Source organism: Gymnogyps californianus, chromosome 2 (assembly GCF_018139145.2).
Source record: "Gymnogyps californianus isolate 813 chromosome 2, ASM1813914v2, whole genome shotgun sequence".
NCBI lineage: Eukaryota > Metazoa > Chordata > Aves > Accipitriformes > Cathartidae > Gymnogyps > Gymnogyps californianus.
In genome coordinates this window covers 46,096,760-46,118,239 of record NC_059472.1, presented here as the reverse complement: position 1 = coordinate 46,118,239, position 21,480 = coordinate 46,096,760, and the positions used below count along the sequence as shown (strand labels likewise).

At 37.2% G+C, this 21,480-nt stretch overlaps 1 protein-coding gene across 1 annotated transcript in view; it reads left to right on the top strand.

Annotated features, from left to right (window-relative positions):
- Positions 1-21,480, top strand: part of SPIDR (scaffold protein involved in DNA repair) — a 204,624-nt gene that overhangs the window by 172,095 nt on the left and 11,049 nt on the right. Inside the window, 5 exon segments of the mRNA XM_050892140.1 lie at positions 4,442-4,600; positions 14,334-14,421; positions 16,755-16,898; positions 16,993-17,052; positions 20,675-20,873. Coding sequence (XP_050748097.1) covers positions 4,442-4,600; positions 14,334-14,421; positions 16,755-16,898; positions 16,993-17,052; positions 20,675-20,873 — 650 coding nt within the window.

Below are 21,480 nucleotides of genomic sequence, written 5' to 3'. Positions count from 1 at the left end.
CCAGAAAGTCAGCCACCCGATATGAGGCAGCAGTATGGAGAGATATGATTTTCCATGCATAAAAAAGTAATAGTAAAAGAAGGCTTTACCCTTTATCCATGAGGAGTGACTAACTAGGAGAAGGGCATGGCAGAGTAATCCTGTAATCCTCTCCAGATTTCTACTGGGAGACATTTTGTCCTAAAGATCAGCACAGTCATAGAAGTAATGCAGAGTAATCAGTCTCATCTTCCCCCAGCCCCCATCCTTGCTCCTGGCTATTAGCAAATTAACAAAATCTTCCCAAGCTTTTGCATGAGACTTACTGTGTCATTACTTAAAAAAAAAAAAAAAGAAAAGGAAAAAAAAAAGGCTAATCTCTGCCTCACTTCTTATCATTCTCTATCTTCGCCCCCTTTGTTGTTACCAATGAGTCATACTTCACCTTTTCCTTAGTCTGCATCTCCCTCATTCACTCCTCTACCAGCTTTCCTGCTACCCCTCACTCCTGGAGTGAATTCTCTGCTCCTTTGCATGAGAAATTTCAGTTTCCAAACCCATATTTTAAATTCAGGTCTTACGCAGGGTTGCATCCTGTTGTCCCAAAAATAAAGATCGCCCTTATTTCCTCCCTACATGAGCACCACTGATAAAAATGGAGATTTTGCCCTTCTTTTTTTTAACAGTTCATTACTATGTATACTGACAAGGCATTGGTAAAGGTATGTTTAAGCTGATTGACTGATTTAATACAAACACCACGTTTTATGGAAAAAAAAATATTTGTGATAGATGTGCACAAAACATAAATGCTGAATTCCTGGGGGAGATACTAATTTTGGATTTGCAGCTTGTCTCATAATTTAGATGTGGGTTTTCATCCTGGTAGTGAGCTTTAAAGGGGGGAAAAAATCATGGGACAAACTGTTGCTTTAATCACAGTTAGACTTGCTGCTAAAACGTAATTGGCAAGAACATTTGCTGCAGTATGAGAGCAATATTGTAACATGGGGAAAATAATACAAATGCACTTTTCTGGGAATAAAGTGAAATCAAGGAAGAAACCAATGCTGGTGAGGAAGTTAAGGCCATGAATCAACAGCCTCTGAAAGCAGCTGAACTACTGTTAGTGATGCTAACAGCGTGTGCAAAATCTGTAAGAACAGAACCGCTTTCAGAGAACATGAGAATTGTTCTCCAAATGCATCGCTGAGTCTGTTGTGGGATTCAGCTGATTTCATGATAGTCATTAAGTAGGAAAATCAGTTGTCACTCATCATTAAATACCTATAGCATTACCTACTAAATTAGTGTGAGACAGATCAAATGATGTTGAGAATATTTCAAGTTTTTTGTCATCATTCATTCATACTGTTTTAAAAGTCTGCTGAAGAAGGGAATGTGTGTTTGTGAAGTTCTCTTCATAGTGTTAGTTTGGGATATTCCTCATCTTTTAGTCTGAAATTGGGCATCTGAAGGTTATCTGTGAAATTTTGTCTTCCAAGTGAGTGAATATATACCTTTCATTTTAAATGCATGCTGCAGAGAAATCATGACTACCTTTTGGATACTCTTAGAACAAGTGTAGTATAGTGGATGTCTGCTCACGTGTACGGTCCTAATAGAGCAAAAGTACTTGGAGTCTGATGCCATAGGTTCTGCTGCTCTGTGTTCCTTCATGATGCCAATAATCATAAATGTGTTACTAGTGTGAATGGGAACATTAGTGACATAAGCCTCAAGTTACACAGTTCTTCCTTTACTTCTGTATATCGAGCTTGATCGTAAGATGACCATTCTGCCATCGTATGACCTGGGATGTTGTGCTGCATACACTAGACAGCCGGAGTGGGAGCTTCAGCCTCCTAATCCTGCCTGGAAAATACATCCTTGTCTAGAAGTAGTTCTCCATGCAAATAGGAGTTTACTTCTACAGAGTTAATGTTCAAGGAGCTGATCTGATGATGATGATGATTATTTGGCTACAGTATTTTTTTGGTCAGATCAGTTTCCTATCCTAGCCATTTATGCTGCCGCCACAAAGGGATGGAAATATGCGGCCAGGGATGCGGGGTGTTGAGACTCCCATGTCTGACAGCAGCCATCTCTATGCTTGGCTTAAAAGGACCGGGAAAATGCACTTGTAGCAACTGATGTCTTCAGCACCAACCAAGCTAATTTTATTTGGGCAATGAATATGTCCCGGAGGACTTAATATGAGCCTGGTGCCAACTAGTCTGAGATTTACTTGCATTCAGTTATGTCTCACTAAAGATACGAGAAATTCCAGTGATCAGTTACGAGACTGCTGAACTGATCAGATCTGAGACACTAACTCAGTTGTCCCTTGCTTGCTCCAAGATATGGAGGCCCAAGTTTTCACAATTAACAGTCACTGAATGTTTTGTTAACATAGGCAAAACTGTTTGCTTTGTTTTTCCTGTTCCCCTCAATCTGATTTTCAGAAATGTCCAGAGCATATTAGCTCTGTTTTTCCAAACAAAAAAATAGCATGAGGAGTTTCAGTCAAATCAGTTAAAACTCAGGAGAGTTTTTAACCGATTGCAAGGTCCTAACGTGGAAAGTGGCAGGCAACCGTAGTTTTTCTGCTTCTGGGCTGTCATGTTCATAGCACATCAATCTTTGTTCTGTTGAGTTGGAGGTGATCTTGTGGTACAAATCCAGAAGGCATCTCACGGATTGTTTTACACAGAGAATGTAAAGAGTGATAGAGCTGTTGAAGACACAGGTTTGTATTGTTAGGACAGTCACCCGCTTTCTAGGCTGGGAACACCACTCATCCCAGAGATGAGGGTATGTATCCTTCCAGCCTACACATCACAACAGCGTTTGGTTTCCTCCTATTTGTCATTGCTCAGGGTAGAAGCAGTGTTTCACGGCTCTAAAGGACTTCTTAACCTTGGCAGGCTGTGGAGGAATTGTACCTAAGGTTTCTTTGCCTGGTGAAGACTCTGTTTGTGTAGGACTGTTGTAGCTAGAAATACGGGGAAGATACAGGAGCCTTCATTTGTGTTCAGTCCTACCACTCCCTGCTCCTCAAAACCAGCACCAGAATCTGAAAAATGAGGACTCTCAGCTGGTGCTTGCACAGCTACTGATGTCTGAAAGGCTTTGGGGTTGTATCCTATGACGAATACAGCCCTCTTAAGTGTGTAAGCCAAAGTTAGACAGTTCATAATGAGCAAGAAACTGTGATTAATGGTCTTCCATGTGCCTAAGCTTCCCTGCAAAGAAAATACATCGATTTTTTCCAGAGAAATGTAGGAGCTCATTTCATTTAAGATGTGTTTTATAAAGATATAATGACTACTGTTGAATGCTTTCAGGATGCATATATGTTATATAACGTGCTCCAAAAGCAGTTGGAGTCGGCTTGCTGTGAACAATGCTGCTGCTCTGGAGAAGGTAGTTTTGGCATGTACCTTTGAAATGAACTGAATTCTGCTGCCTAGTGCACCCCTGAGTTTTATTTAGAAATAAAGATGCGTGTGCTACCCTCAAAGGTAATTTTTGTCTCCCTTTGAAAAGTTTCCATGCCTAACTGTCTCTGGGGCAATTAAACCAATCTTGTAGACAGCAGCCTCCTTCTTCCAGCACTGCATGACTCACGCTATCGTGGCTGCTCATCTCAGGTGCAGAATCTTGTGAAATGCATTTTTGACTATCTAAATGTATGACAGCCACTGATTTTTCCTTATCTGCTATGACAGTAATATCTTCTCGAAATGCCAGCAAGTTGGTTAAGCAATACTTCCCAGCCCTACAGCCCCTACTTCCATAGATTACTTTAATCAAATTGTTTGTTTAGCAGGTTCTTTAATTACCTCCTTAAAATAGTTCCTCTGGGCTTCTTCATAGCCAATATTGAATGTACTAATCTGCAGTTTCATGTTGCTTTTTTTTTTAAAAAGAAGAATTGACATTTCAATCTTCTTTGCATCCTCAGGACTCTTAAAAAAGTTATAGAAAATGTACTGCTTGCTTTGCCAGTTTCAGTGTTGGTGATTATTACTTGTGAAATATGTTGCTTTGTTTACTTCTAATCAGAATTTTTGTGTTTATACACACACACATATACGTTTGCGTCGTTACTCTGCATGGCAGAATTCACCTCAAGTAAGGCAAAAACTCAACCTTCTTTCTTTATAAGTACACGAACTACGTAGCGCACAGCAGTTAATTTGTCTAATCCCCAGTGCAAGCCCTTTATGCTTTTTTTCAGTCATGCTTCTCTATTTCATGGCCCTTTTACCTCCTGAAAATATACATGAGAAAACCTTTAATTATGTTGGGTTTGTTTATGGATACATTATTTGGTAGGAATTCTCCAGATACTGTAGAGGATAAGCCCTGTCCTGAAGCTTGTAATATAATTTTCAGAAATTTGCTACCTAGTTTGTTATGAACAGAAGCCAATGAGTAACAGAGGAATGTTTTGCAGGTTATGCCTCCTTGTCCAGGATGCCTATGGTATGTTCAGTGAAGTGCAGTTGCAGTCCCTGAGTTCTGCAGATGACATTGGGCAGTATTGCAGGAGATGGGAAGGAAAATTCTGCTGCTTAGCTGGAATGAAAATTTTGCAAAGAACTACAAGAGGAAGGTGAGAACAATTCATGGGAGAATGTATTGCATGCTGTGGCAGGCAGAGGTGATCTACCTTTTTATTTATTTCTGTGATCAATATTCTTTGGAACAACTGAATCTGGCTTTGTTCAATTAAATGTCCTCATTGCCATTTTTGGGGCATCCAATAGTACTTGAGCCAAGCATGCTCCAAAATGAGCATAAATAAGCTAACACACAAATACACACTTAGCAGAGAAAGGAATAGAGAAGAAGTACTATATGCAATATTTCATAAAATAGGAGTGTTTTCTTCCTCTTCAGTAGATTCAAAGACTTAAAAACATTAGTTCATCTCCCTTTCATTGCAGAACTGTTTACTACAGTATGTTTTTCTACAGTGCTGCCCAGTATGGGTTGAAGTTTCAAGCACAGACTTTCCCTTAGTACATGAGAGCTTAATTCAGTTAAATCTATATGGTTTTGGAAGCACAGTTTAAGTTTCTTTAAAAAAAAATAAAAAATCTTGCAAATCGTAAAGCCATTCTTATTTTGGAATAAGAATCTCCTCAGGTTTATAGAAAAATTCCCCAGATAAGTAACGAATTGACTTATGGTACCTCTCAGATGTTGCTTATTCTGTGATTCCTTTTACATTCTTTGAATAAAATAAAATATCTTTAATCGAGGAAAAAACTGTAAATAGATCAAGTATTTTATGGAGTATCTTTCTAAGTGAAGTGATACAGTGTTCACATGGGGACCTATATAAATCTAATGAGATTGGTTCAGTTCTTAAATTAATTTATATGTACAAGCATCTGATCTAGATAAGCCTTTGCTATTAGAATGGCTATGATATTTCTGCTGACACTTTTTTTTCCTGTTGAAAAATGCTGTTTCATCAAAACCAGAATGTTTCATGGAAACATTATCTATTTTGGAGACAATTTTGTTGGGAAGATTTTTTCAGGTCCAGAGGGAGTGAATATTCTCTCTCTCATTCTCATTTCATGAAAACTTTAAGAAAGTCTCATTTTTGTTTCATATTGGAACAAAAACAAATTTCAAAGCCTTGAAATGTTTAGCAAAATGGAATTGTTGTTTTCCAGCCAGCCCTATTCAGTATGCTTTTCCTTTTATGTACTTGCAGTGTTAATTTTCAGATCCTTTGGATTTCAAGCCTACTTGCATTTTTATGGATCTTTAATAACAAACACGTCTTCTTATTTAATTATTTTGTTGGCTTTTTTTCCAAGTTACATTTTTTCCAAACAAATTAAATAATGGCTTTGGAATTCTGGATACAAATGAAGTTTTACAACTGGCTGCTGGTGTTTCCAGTACTCTGCCTAGCTAATAAGAGACAGACTTTTTCTAATGTAAATTCTGTTTCAAAGCAGCAGTAACTTACTTCTGGCTATTCTGAGGATGATTAGAAGACACACTGCTGAAAATGCTGGTGGCTCAGCTGGAGCTGTGCTGGTGGTAACCCTGCTAGGAAACATTAAAAGAAAAAGGCTAGTGTAGCTTCGGGGACAGTGCAGTGGTTAAAACGTGATTTCATTGTACAAGATGGGTGGGTGGGGGAATCGTTCAGGATTTATTTTTTTCTTAATTGTTTTAGCCTAAGTTCTGCTTTATAACTTGTTATTACTTTTAAGTGTTGGGACACATTTTGTGTCATTCTAGGTGTGATGGAAACCACAGTAAAGCCATAGCTGAAATGAATATAAGGGAGTACTTATTCACACAGAGCATAATTAGACTGTAGAACTCATTGCCACTGGATAAATGGGTTTCCAGAACCAGCGGTATATCCGAGCACATGATGGGATATGCCTGTGAGTGCCCAACCTTGGCTTGCAGCACATGAGTGAATAAGAACTATGTGGTCTGCCCTGCAAGAAAGACTGCTGCCTTTTTTTTTTTTTGGAGAACACCAATTACTTTTTGGAAGGAGATGGCTTTTAAACTGTTTGTTTCCTGGAGTCTGACAGTGGCTTTTAAAATGGATAAAAGGGAATAAAATGTAGGAAATATGAGGGGAAAGTCATGACTTTTTTTTTTGTGCCTTTGAAGCACATGATCTGGAGAAAGCCAGGAATGGCTAATAAGATCCCATATGTGCATGTTGTCCCACAACCACATGGATTGTAATCTCTCTTATAGAGACGGAGTGCTTCCTCAGTCCCTCCATGAGACAGAGGAGATTTTCATTTAACAGAGACAAGAGGTTCTCAAGCTTTTTGCATCAATGGACCACTATTATTGTTCAAAAAATTTTCCAGGCCATCATCCATCCTCATCATTAAGTATTTAATTTAAAGTACTATTTAACATCGTTCCAATAAATGCAATTTTAAAATAACTGTTGTAAGCTGAAGTTGCATTTCAAGGACTAAAAACCTGTAATAAAGGGTGGTTTACATCCAGGTGAAAACCTGGCTGTAAACCTGACTTGATCTTTGGAATGGACCTGTACTGTAAGATGTGCTAAAGAAACTAAACCCATTTCTTCCCCCGATAAGAAAACACCTGTGTTCTAAAAGAAAAGTGGGATAAGAACTTACACAACCATGTCCTGTCTTGACCAAGATCAACCCTTGAAAAATGAGAATTACAGTAATCTGACATTGATAGAAACACTGTTAATGTTGAATATTGTTTTTTAATACCCATATGCTTTAACAAGTACTAGGGTCTCGTACTAGGTCATTTGAAGGTCTTTCATTGATTTAGGTGGTTTTCAGAACAAGTCCCATACACCACGTAAAACATACTCCCCAAAACCATCCCTGCAAGAAATCCTTCCCTTTGTAGTCCAGTAGCGGACGTGGTGTTTCCCTTTGCAGTCCAGTTTCTGGCAGTCCTGTAAGACAGATGGGCATGGCTGAGTCACAGCAAAATTGCCATGGCTTGTTCAGTGTCTTATTTCCAGCAGTTCTTCTAGTCTGTTCATGAGGCTGTTGAATAAGGTAGGAACCAGTGTTGTAGCAGCTGAATTAACAGCAAATATGTGGTTCAGTATCTGTTTCTCGACACCTTTTCTCTTCACTCTCTCATTCATACTTGTGTCCTAGCCTTTCCTACAACTGTTCCCTGAACTGCACGCTTAGTATCAGCAAAAAGAAAGATATGGTGGTTTAAAGAGAGAAGTCTGAAAAATGTTCATTGATCTGCCACTGGTGGCGTTGGCTCCTTGGAGGTGTATGTTCTCTCTCTTGTCCTCCTACTACCTCATATGTCAGTCTTATAAATTCAGCCCCTTGAGAAAGAGGAAGTGAGATTTTGACAGTGTACTGCTAGAGGCAGGAATTTTGGTTAAGAATCTGTATGCTGTACAACTAACATGTAACCACTCTATTTTAATAGATCCCAGGCATGTTTTAGGTATGTCTGATATAACCAGTAACTAAATGGATGCAATTAGATGCAGGGACTGAGCACTCACTAAAATGCCTCAGGAGTAAATAACCTATAAATTGTCATAGTCTGCTGCTTCCTACCAGAAATTAATTTCAATGAGGTGGGATAAACTTTGTAGTTAGATACCTGTCTTTATCGACAAAAATATTAGTTTTATGTTTTTAGCCCTGACTGGAGTTCCACACAGAATAATGATTTGGATTTTGACAATTTGTGTCTTTTCACTTGGTTTGCCAAGCACTGAGTTGTTTTACTGCTGAGTATAGCAGACCTACCTGCTTCTTCTCATAAGGTAGAAATAAGAAGAGTTTCTATTCAGCAGAACAGAAAGATGACACTAATTTAAAAATGGAGAGGGGAGGAAGAAATGCTTTAACATAATACATAATTAACGCAGGGTATCAGTACGAATTTTGTCCCTAAATTGAAAAAATGCTTAACAAGTTTCAAAAGAAGATGCAACTGTTGCATGGATAGTGCAAAAAATCCACACTTATGTTGGATGGGGTAAAACACTTTGAAGGAAACATCAACTCATAAGCTTTGGCATTTGGCCCTAACCTTTAATTCATGGCAGGTTGTACTATCTGTTGCATTTTCCTCTAAAGTAAGTAGACAATATTGAGTTCATGAACCAGCATTATGTTTCTCTGAGAAATTTCTGCGTTTTCAAATAAAGTTGGCTTCTGTTGTTTGTCATTTTAAACTTTCAGATGTTAGGCACTGAAGTGTGAAATCTCCCTGTATTTGTCTGTAATGTTGGTCACAATTGTGCCTGAGGGTTTTCTTTCTTCTTTTTTTTTCTTTTTATTTAAGTCCTGTACTTCTCTGGCCTCTATCATTCTCCTTTTTCCTCTACTCTTCACCATATACTTTCTCTTCTTTTTGCTTTACACTCAGAAGTGAGCACCACCACTAACTGCTATACTAGAAAGTGTTTCAACTGCTAGACGTTGACAGGAAATGTAATAGTAAGAACTCTCCGCAGAGCAAGGAAGTCATAACTTCCTTCCTTTGGTTTTCCCTCCTCCAAAAAGACTGCCATCTAAAAGAGCCACCCACGTCTCTGAGTTTTTGAGGTCCTGAAACACTTCGGTAATTGCTGTGGTTAAAAGTTGAGTTCCATTTAAAGCATAATTTCAGTAATCACATTGAAGTTTTGAATAGTTACATTACTTTTTTGTTATTTTTGATGATTGCTTATGTATCAGAAATTAACTTTTTTTCCCGAGTTTTCTTCTCTTTAACAAGCACGGACTGCTGCTTGTATCTTCAGTGCTTCTGTCATGAATCTGTTTAGTAACCAGAATTGGAGAATAGCACAAGCATATCCATATTGAATCAAAAGTACTTTTATATTATAATTTCAGTGTTTTAATGTAGTGTGTGTAATTTCTAATGTACTATAGAAAATTGAGTTATTAAAGTATGTAAATAAATTATTCAACAAAATAATTTCATATATCTAAACAAAACTTAGGGAAAAAAAGCCAGCAACCCTTCCCCCCATTTGTATTTTGACTGAGACGCTGGTTTAGTAGGCTCAGATTTTTCCTTTATGATTTTGTTGCTTTTATTACTCAAGTCTGAGAAAATATGGTGTTGCATAGCTTGTGCACTGCAAGACCTTAATAGGTCAATTAAAGGGAGAGCTAGCCTACAGTATCAGCTTTATATTTGTCTTGTGTGTATATATATTTTTATATATATAGCTTGTCTTTTGATAGTTGAAGCTTATGCAGTCTAGGTGATTATTACTGAATTTCTTTTTAGTTTTGAGCAAGGAAATGTTTCACAGAGGGCTAGGAATTGCTTTATTTTTGAGTTCTTAATAATTGAGACTGACACGGCCAAAAGAAAACTGTTTTGTTTTAGACTAAAATTGGGAGAGTAGGAAAGGAGGAAACAGGGAAGTGCCAAGTCTTGAGTCCCCAGAGCAAAGCTGTGGAAGACGTCGGAGGAGAATCCTAGCATCTTTCTTCCTGTCCCCTACTGTAAACCTTATGTAGTCTTTCTTCTTTTCCTAGTTAGGGGCATTGTTTTCCTTCTGCTTTCTTTGATATTGCTGATATTTTCTTTCTGTAGTAATTTTCCCCTGAACCTGTGGTATGATTATTAAAATTGAAAAATCCCCCAAACTATAAGCTGTGATGTTAAAAGTCGAATCAGGCATGTCACACACAAATTCTTGGACCAGAACTGTAGATCAAACTTCATGCTTGTGAGAGAAATAAACAAAATCTCCTTATTAAGTTATGAAATAAGTTGTCAGATCAGAGTCAGTGAAGTACAGTTTGAAAAATCAAAATTTGAAGTTGTTTGATTTTTGTAGTATAGCTTGTAGTATGAAATGAATGAAATTTCGACATCATCAGAGTAGATGTGCTGATACTGTAGATACTGGTTTATCACTTTACTGGGTGTCTAAATATGATGACAACAACTTTTCTCTTTATTTGTATATTTTTATCAAAAATCATAGAACAAACATGTATATGCCTGTGTGCACATATGAATGTATGCCGTTTGACTTCGCAGTGAAGGGCAAAACAAGCCAGGAAGGTTAGAAGCAGAAGGTGACTTCTGTCTCCTGCTGAGCTGTGAAACTGAGAAGGAAGGTGGTTAGGTGAGCAAATGAAAGCAGCTTCTTCTGTACAGGGCAGCACAGTCATAATCTATGGCAAGAATTGTGGGGAGGGAAAAGTCAATGCTGTTTTGTTAGTATCACTCGCTATCTTCCAGTAATTTTTCTATGGAGTAGTTTAAGATGGTTTGTTAAATAGGTCAGGATTAATTTCTGCACGTGTTGCACGTATATTTTGCATCTTCTCAGCCATGTATTTAGCCTGTTTAACAATATTAAATCTTTAAAATTCTCTGACTGCTGTCTGGATACACAGCAGGCAGTTTGCATTTATAGATATAGAGAAAAGATGTACCAAAGTTCAGCAAGGAAAGTTTAAGTAGAGAAGGATGCCTTTTGAGCACATTGGATAATAAAAATAATTAAGGACACTAAAAAGAATTATTTTGCATATTGTATGTATATACATGCACACACACATATATAAAAGTATCATTATATATAAGCAAAGCTTGAAGATGTGGGTTTACGGAAGTGAAGAGTACCTGTATGTAGAGGACTGCCTGTCCTAAGTCCATACTTCTATGGAAGTCTATACTATAACACTCCATTGGAGTCACTGGTGGTCTTACTGTGTCGGTGATAAACAGTCGACATCTACATATTTAGTATGGGACAAAAAGATTTTTATCAAACATAGATTTCAGTCTGACATGGAAAGTAGGGGATTGAGTCTGTCATTTAGTATCAGATGATTTCTGTCTTTCTCCTGGTATGGATTCAGTCTTTTTTTCTTTTTTCAAAGAAAAGTTATAGAATATTACAATAGAGTCCTTGTCTCTGAAGTAAAAAGAAAAGTGATTCTTTACATGTTCTTTTTTTTATCCTTGAGCCTGTTTCTTCTCACTTCTTACTCTACTTTTCCTTTTTTAGAATCCTGTCCTTTTGTGATCAAAATTACTGTAATTTTTTTTTTAAAGTGATAAGTAATTACATTCACAGAGCAAAATTTTACAGTTTTTATTTTGTCTTCTGCAGCCAGAGAGGCTCTTTGTGCACATGGGAGCTAACCATGTCCCTTCACTCTAGCACTGAGCCAGCTGTTCATCTCTTGTCCTGACTCTATAGCTGAAGAAGGATACACAGTACTGGATAAAATACACCCATAGTTCAGTCAGATTGAAGTGGGACTTGAGTGTTGTTTGGCCAATAAAGAGAATGAATTTTATTTTTTCTGTGACGATAGTGATTTTCTACAGAGGAGGACACAATGTCTTGCCATTTCTCCACTGTCATTGCCCCCACCTCATTCCCCCTTCTGCTAAGTCAAAGTCCATAAGTGTAAAGAGAGAGTTAACTTTCTTGGAGGCATATAAATGGGTGGAGCAAGAGGGGAGCTCCTCACCAGGGACACTGACTGATACGACAGCTCCAGGAGAGAACATCCCCTTTGGTAGACAAGGATCCCGGCAGGATGTGATTTGGAACTTGCAAATCCTTCAGTTGGCAAGTGTCCCTGCCCTTTGCCTGTCTGGTGTCAAAGAAAAGGATGGGGCCAAGATGTTCAGGAGACACTCGCTACACAACGCTGCTCCTCTGCCTGTTTGTAAACAAATACTGTCATTTACTAATAATTAAGTGCTTCTAGTTCAAGCAGTAGATGACCTTCTCCAAAAGGACACAAGTAATAGAAGAAAATGTACCGTATGTCTTAGATATTCTGATATGGGGTAGCAAGCTGGAAGAGAGCTAAAGAAGAAGGGACAACTTCATGCCCCTTGTGCAAACTTAAAAATACAGATGAGGGATAAATGTAAGGTCTGTGTGGAGATGTGATTATATCTGCACTGCAAAAACATAGCTTAGTTGCTCTAAGTTGATAAATATGGGATCTCTGTACACACACACACACACACACAGAGTTTGTGGTGCATTCATACCTGTGCTCTGCCCTTGCCCTCGTGTGCCTGCCGTATGAGGAAGGCCACTTGTGTAACTGCCTGAGTTGTACAGGAGGCTGTGCTCTCTTTTTGTAACTCTCCTTTTGTATGTCCCAGTTAGCAAGACCAGTTTATTCCTCTGGTCATTGGCCCTCCTGTGACTGTAGAGAGGATATCATTCTGTACGATACAAGACAGAAAATCTCACCCAGATCAAGGATTCAAGAAGTGGTCAATTCGCTGTCAAGTCTCTTTAGTACCTAAGAAGTGTTGCTTTGTATGTTGTAATGTTCTCACTGTTAAAACACAAAAAAATACCAGGCTCTGAGCTCAGCCTTCTCCTTTTACAGACTTGGTGATGATGCCATGTAAGTCAGGAAGTTCATTTCTGTCAAAGGGCAGCACGTTTGTGTTTCTGGTCTGTTCATTAGTGTGGAGAACACGACTACAGGTAGCAACATAATCTTTTTAATCTGCGAGCTTGTTACCTGAATCGTGAACCACGAGCTTTATTCCACAAGATCCACTCTGAGATTTACATTCATAAAACTTCTTACAGTGCTGGTCCAAAGGCACCGCTGTTAACAATGAATCATAGATGATACCTGGCGCTTTATGAAAAAACATGGGAAGAAGTTCACTGCTCATAGACACCCAAAGTCTAAGCATTTAAGGATCTGGAGAAGGACTAGGGAAATACAAAAATAAATAAGCTTAAGCAGAAGTGAACTAAAAGCAGAACTTTAAAAGGAAAGTTTCCGTGACCCCTTGAACAGAAGCAGCATATTGCAACGCGCTTCAGCTCTGTACCAGAGTATGCCATTTCCTTCTAAACAGTTGAGATTAGAAGCTAATATTACTTTTAGCAAGTTTTGGACTTCATTTTTTAGAGCTGTTTCAGAAATGGTGGCTTTCTTAGTTGGAGGAACAGACAACTTGTTCTTGGAGACAGTGTAGGGTTAAAATCCAGATCTCTGTGCTTTGACTACACAGAACAGAGAACCAGGACAAGATAACTGGGAGCTTTAACTCAAAAATGCATGCCTCTTCAAGTTGGTTATCTGTAGCTATTTCCCCTCCCTCAGCTGTTTTCTTGGCCTCTCCCTCAGATGTTCCTGCCTGTCCAGCAAGGATGCCACATCAACTGACAAGGCAGCCACTGAAGTGCTGCAAATTACAGCTTTGCTTGCTAAAGCTAAGGAGTCTGCAATATTTTACCTTAATATGCTGGGCTGTTAATTTTATGTTTGTTTCTAAATTTAAAGTGGGAAACTTGCAAAATAAATAAATACAAATCGTAACTAAATGGGCAGCTGTGCAGGAAGCAGACCGTCCTCTGCACACGTACTTAAGATAACAAAATCTTGCCTGTTTCTCTGTATCTGATAATTGCTGACTTTCCTGAAAGCAGTTACAATCAGCTGTTAGAGAAGAGCAAGAAATGAAAATGTTAGAAGCAAAACTTTTTTTGGTTTAATCTATCAGTTAAAATAGTTAAAAGCTATTTTTTAAAAGAAGTTGTACTGGTATCTGTGTCCTTCCCAAGCTAGCATTTACCCCAGTTCCCCTGAATTTTATCATGTTGCAGGCTGTTCGTGGCAAAGGATTAAATACAACTTGCTTGTCACTGAATGTGATACATCCCTTCCCTCCCTCTCCACCCTGCAGCAGAAATGATGGAGATTTAATTAGACCAAATCAAAACCAGCTTCCAGAAAACAAATATGATTTAAAATTGTATTTCTTAATGATTCTTTTTAATATAACGTTTAACACTGGAAAACATTTTAAACCTGACTTTATTGGTCTTTTTGAAGGGCATTAGGACTTTTTAGTCTGATAGACAGTCTGTGGCCTCCAGTAGTGCCTGTAAAAGTTCTTGGACAAAGTCAAGACTCTGAAAAGGTAAGTCTTGTTATTGTGGAAATGTATTTTTTCACTCACAACTACTATTTTTGTTGGTAGTGTAATCGTGTTTACTTTGGGAATCAGATTCTCTCCCTCTCTTTAGCTACTGAGTTTTGTTTTACTGGTTCTGGCAACCTCCCAGGCTAACCTGAAGCCCTCTGGATCAGCAGCATCTTTCCAAAATGATGCAATTAGCCCCTTATTAATCCTCTAGAGGTAGAATGGTAGGATGTCCAGACAAATTATTCCTCTCCTCTCCTTGCAGGAGGAAAGAGATATTAGATAGCATGGAGCCAGCTGAGAAATCTATATAACAAGGGTATTAACTCATTCTTTTGAAGCACTTTTCAGCCTTAGATTCGAAAGCACTTTTCTGAAGATTAACTTCTGTGAAGGCAGACTGACTGCTGGAATCAGGTCTCTTACTAGTTAGGATGACTTTGACTGATACCTGTCTCATGTGAAGACAGTCGAAGGATGAACACAAAAATAATCTACTAAAAACTAATGAATGTTTCTGTGATTTTAGGGGGTGGGGAGGTATTAAAATGGATTTAAAGTATGTTGCTATATATTTGCAAGTCTAAAATTGCATCTTTAATTTTCCTTTAATCAGCTTTTGTATTTGTCATATCAAGTGTCATTTTGGTAATACGAGATCATTTGAGAAGCTTCTGGGTAGCCAAGTGCTTGTGCTGTCCTGCTGTTCTTGTATAGGCTGTTCTTTGGGGAAGAAGTTTGTGGTATTAAAAATCTGTGTTAGAGCCTAGGGGAGTCAATCAGGATGTAAGTTCCAGAAAAGAAGAAAAAGCTGGAAATAAACAAGTTTCAAAACCAGGGGACATTAGAGGTGGATATTACTAGTTATTTCTAAAGTCTGAGAATCTTTTCTCTGCAATGTAGAGTGTTCTTTGCATTGTGCAGGGGTTTATGTTGTAGAACAAAAAGTTCAGTCCTTGGTTATATATAAAACCAAGACTGAAACTGAGTGAAACGGCTGTTCTCTCCTTGACTCTCCCTTTCATCTAGACATTTCGGAAGTCTCAGAGGAATGGATTGTTTTGTGCATTAAAATACTGTGGACAACAGAATGGGAATATCCACGGATGGAGCAAAGCTCTTAAATGTTGTTTAGCATTGTTATGACTCTCATTTGTTCCTCATTTTCTCTATTTTATTAGCAATCTAAAAATGGAGGAAACTTTCCATAATCATGCAATTTACACTTCTGTCATGGGTTTGAAATACTAATTCATTCCACGGAGGATCACGACTTGCATTCTACTGCTGCAGGTTTTTGGCTGAGTGGAGTTTTTTCAGTTGAGATACGTTTTTATTGATACAAACAGTATAATTTTATGCACAGTTTTATGGAAGCAGTTTTATACATAGGTACATAAATAATATTGCCAGCATGCTGATAGTGTTGTTGGGAAGAGATCTGTAGAACTGATTTCTTTTGAGCCATATGTACATTCGAATACCTTCTTTAGTGCTGTCAGAGGCAAACAGAATTTGGGTATCAACTTCTTTTACCTTTTTTTTTCCTTACGCAGGTTTTTTTTTAATGGGTGGGCAGCTGTCTTTAATAGATTCATATTTCTTTTATTAAATGCTTTATTAACAACAAACATCACTAGAAGAATGTTTTACTGTATCCACAATAAAAATTATTTTCTAGCACTGTCCTTTTTTTTCCTGAGAAGCCTTTCTAGCTTGGGACCTCTTTAAGTGATGATTGATAAAGTTGTTACATCATGGTACTTTTTAAGGGGGAAAGAAAAATCTGGCATAACACAAAGAGAGCAGTTCTTGTAGCTGTTGCATTCCTGTTCTTCATTATCTCCTTGTGCTGTACTGGATTTAATTTGGCAGCTTTAAAAGTTCGGCAGCTGTTTACTATCACAAAAACCCACCCACATGCAAAAGTCCCCAAACCTCAGAAAAGTTACGGATGTTAAAAAAAAATAGAATAATCAGGGCACTCCTACAACGTAATAAAAAAATGCAAAAACAACAACAAGCACCTTGAGATAGTCGCAGTGTTTGCCAAGTGTGCCAAATAATGAGATATTTTTGTGATGAGGATCAATGTCAGATTATGGAAAGAATGATACACACAAGCTGATTTCACTTATAACTTGTGAATGTTGGTTTATTAACTCAACTTCTACTTCAGAGAGTTCTTGTTATTAACCATATAATTTTGTTTCCCCATCCCTCTTAAAATGTAAATTGTGTGGTTCGTTTTGGCTATTATTATAGAACCTGACTGGCCAAATTAAAGTGCCTTTTTTAAGGTCACATTTCTTTTCCTTACTTTTTAATAGATGACAGCTAATCTTCCTCCTCCCAGCTTCTGTTATATTCTTACTGTTCAGTCTGGTGAAATACATGTGGAAGTGGATGAGGAAGAACAGATTTCTAATTTGTACCAGCCACCAGCTGTTCATGGTCTAAAGGAAATTCTTCAGGTAATCTGCTTTACAAGTCAGATAACCAATACTTTGTTCCGCTGGATTTCTGGTATCATGTTTGTCTCATTCCCTGTTTTTGCACTATTTTCAGATCGATGGTTGTAATGAACGTTGTAGCTTTTGGGCGCAAGTGCTATATCTAAGGCTGCAGGTAATCTTTTCACTTGGCAATGAATTCAACATAAAATCAACATAATGTTTATGTGAAGAAGCCAGCATTTATCATGTTAAGAGGAAAACCCAAAACCTTCGTGGATGATCTTCAAGAATTCTATGAGCAGAATTATCACCAGGTCTAAAATGCTTGTGAATGGGTAAAATGAACTGCATCTGCAGTTTCAATACCATCCAGTCTAGAAAGTGAATTATTTCTGAATAAATTGCTACCTAACCAGAGATAATATTGCACCCTGGTAAGGGAGCTTGCAGGAAGTTCATTGAGACTTGATTTATAGCTAAATGCTATCGTTAGATACATAGCGAAAAGTTCCCATTCAGTTCAGTGTCTGGGGATAGAATTTAACAGATGATGGTTATATAAAAATACGGTTTTGCTTTTTGCATGCAAGTGTGTGGACTATTTTTGTTGACTTCAGTAGAAGCCCCTCAGGCAAATTTGGCTTTTATGATCCAGTTAGTAGAAAGGAGGAACTCTTAGGTAAATACATCTGCCCTCCATACTATGTTGGAAAGCTTATAATTATGTTTTATTTATTTGTTTCTGAATGATGCTACAATTTTCTTTCAAAATGTTGCTAACTCCCTCAGTAATTAAAGGAATTTTTTGTCACTGATTTATTTATTTTTTCCTGGCGACTGGATCCTCAGTACAGCCAGCACTGAATTCTGGTGGAGAATAATTTGCAATTGTCCATCAGCTCCACAAGAAACAAAGTGTGAATCAAAGCATATGAACCAAGGACAAAGGCATTCCAGAATGGCCAGCAAAATAGCTGGAGATGCTTCCCACCAGTGTGAGACATAAATTTAATTTAGGTCTTGCCCTTTTGCTTCAAAAGCCAATGAGTTATGATTTGATTTTTAGACAGGGAGTGCTTTTAACTCCCGAGATGAGGGGTATCTCTTGTGTTTTCTCCATACTAAGTGAGAATTTAACAGAGTATTTGCAAACATGAAATTAGGGCTAGCTTGAAGGGATCTTTAGGGTGCTAACAGAAAGATGGACATATACATGCATAAACGTCTATTTCCAAGAAACCTGTTCTGTTAAAAAATAAAATAAAATTACAGACTAGTGGTGTCCTAGCCAAACATTTTTGTATTCAGGAATGTCTACATCTGAGATGTTGCGGGTCATCAGTATTCTGGTGTAGAAGCACTTCACTAAATTAGAGAAAAGATGAAGCATGCAGGAACAGATGTGATTTTGAAGAGTGGAAGCTTGTCTAGCAGAAAAAAAGGTTTATGATTTGTTCTTGCTACTGGGAGGTTTATTAGCTGGTTTTTTAATGGCTATTCACTTACTGAACTGTAAGCACTAAATTTTTGTAAGTGAACAACATGAGTGCTCATAAATTTTTTTAAAGTAATCTTGGAAAAGCAATAGAAGATATTCTTCTGCATAACTTCTGGATAACTGCTGGATAATGCTTCTGGATAACTGCTCTAGGAATGTAAAGGTAATTACCTGCTGTTAGTGTATTGGTTGCCTAATCCTCCCAGAAGAAGGTCACAAACAGCAGCTTGTTTACTGCAGTTGCCTTTGCCAAGAGGACATATCCTTCACATGCAAAATCATCAAGTCATAATAAGTGAGGAAAGACTATGATTTGGTTTATTTTTCAGATTTATTATTATTAGATAATCTGCTATGTGAGCTAGTTTAAATGTACTTTAAAAAATAGTATTTATTCTATGTAGCTACAGTATTCTGAGATACTTCATTTGTGTGAAGGAGGAATGGAAATATGCTTTTATTATTACTCAGAATCTGTACTGTGGTACAGAATGAATATGAGGAAATATATTCCATCTGTGGTTAAGGAGCTGTCCTTCCTTATAACTCAATCCTGCTGCTATTTGTCTGTTGTGTCCTCTCTGTTCAGAACAAATTGTCACACATAGCAAGATGATGATTTTATGCTAACTTGTGATTTTTGCTGTTTCTATTATTTACTTTTTGGATGATTCTTCTGAAAGCCAGCTTTTAATGTGTTAGTAATTCTCGTGGGACAGCTGTAGTCTTTCTTTCAAAGTCTTTCTTTGAAGCTGTCCTAATGCTATCTGCACAGAGGAGGTACTCAAATGTATGTAGTTACTAGGCAAAGAAACAACGTCAATGCAAAAGGCAGCATATATTGTATTAAGGCATAACCGTAATATCTGAGTTAAGAATTTTCCCAGTCATTATTTACAATTACGGCATTTGCTCTAAGAGCTGCTAACATGAACAAAAAGCTAATTTTAGTGTGGTTAACGGTTTCAAGGTTTGAACTCAACCGAAGACAAGAAGTTGGGGTTCTTGTTGCATTACCTTATGCTAGAGACATGCAACTTCGAGAATAAAATACTTACGTGATATGTGTCTCTCCAATCATTGTAGTATTTCATTTTCATTTAGGTGTTTTAAGTATGAGTTTTTAATCAGCAGACTAATTAAAAATAGGAACAAAAACTTTTTATATTAAAAAAAGTTATTTAATCTTAGTTAAATATTTTAAAATATTAGAATCTTAAAATTTACAAGTTACTTGGACTGGTAAATGTGAAATATGCTTTGTTATTAAACACATTTTTTCTAAAGCATGGGAAAATTCACATACACACACAGATAGTATAAAAGCTGTGTTAAAAAAAAAGAATAAGAACATGAATTGTCAAATTGTAACCCATCTGATTTTGTTAGAGACCCTGGAATAAGCACTCATGTGTATGTAATAACTGTCTAATCTGTCTTGTTCGTCATCCCAGTGTGAAAAATTTTAAAAACACTACTGATTTTGTGATAATTATTTTCAGATATGAAGGCTGAGATGAAATGTAGGTATTTTGGTTGTGACATCAGTAGTTGTGATATACCTTAATTTAGTCACACCATGATATTTTTATACCTGTCTTAGGCAGAAAACTTACATTGTCATTGCAGATTCCTATGTGTCTTACTTACGAGTTATCTACTTCCCCGTTTCTATGCAACATTCAAATATTTAGAGATGTTTGTTCAACTGAAAGAAAAAACTCCAGCTTTGTAACTTGCAGGAGCCATTAGCCAAGGACTGGACAGTAGCTATTAACCAAGGACTGGTGCTCTTGGGAATCTGATAACAGTACATGGAAAATCTGCTCACACAGGAATAATATTGGTATTAGCAATAGCCTTTTTTTTTAAGGCAAAAATTATGTAAGTCTTTGTTCATAAAAACAGCCAATTAACTTTTTTTATATATATCATATACATGATACAAATATATAATACATAGTATATATAGTATATAATTTTTTTTTATAAAATATATTTTCAAATCCCTTGTACAGTCCAAGTGAGTTATGATAAAGCATGATAGTTGATAGAGGTAAAGCCAAGATTCCAGAGGGTCAACCTCAGTAAGTTAATTTAAGGTAGAGATGTTTGTATGTGTAGTAAGGAATAATGACAAATTCCAATAAAGCTTTGATTCATTATCCTGTCCGAGCCCTAAATGTAATAATTTGTCAGTTTTATTAGTTATTTAAATATGAGGATGTTATTTTAGTGTTTCCTTCTACTAAAAATTAACAACTGCATTCCAATTTTGTATTTTTTTAAATCGTAGACAAAACACAGTGTTCCTGTAAATCAAAGAGAGATTTGGTTGTTTGTGACTGACTCCACATTGCAAAACGTGGTTCATATGATTCCAAAAGTTGTTGCTGTGTCAGTCGCTGCATCATGTGTTCTCAGTACGGAAATCACAGAAGCCCTCAGTGTTGCCTCGCAACAGATCTTCTTCAAGGATGCACTGTGGGGAAATGGTAAGCTTTACATGTGGTTTTGAAGCAGTTGGAATCAAACTGAAATAGCATCCTAATCTCTGACTCTGCACTACGTGAGCTACAGAGACTTTCGTTTTCAGACGAAGATGAGACATTGCAAGTTCGGGAACAAATTTGAAAGGGGTTGTAATTAGAGCTTTCCATTAAGGTTTCTTTTTTATGTTTTTGACTTGATCTCCAAAGTAAAGGAGAAATTCAGTGATCTTGCTGTATGTCCACCAATATTTCTGTCAGTCTTCCATGATGGCTGTTGAAGCTAATGACCCATGTCAATCAAATTTGCTAGCCGATAGAAGATTCGGACTCGCAGTTGGACTAGATGATCATTGTAGGTCCCTTCGAACTGAAATAGTCTATTCTATTAAGAAACTTGTTTTCATTTGTTTTGCTATTCTTGCAGAAACTTGTTTTATTGAATTTACTACCTCTAAAAGGAATAAGAGGGTGAATCTAGAGACTTGCGTGTCCCTAGACACAGAACTTTTACAAACTCTCCTATACCATCTTAGCTGTGAGCCTTCGCCACCATACAGATCATGTAAGGATGATAGTTAACTTTACATTCATTTTTAGTCACTCTTGTTTG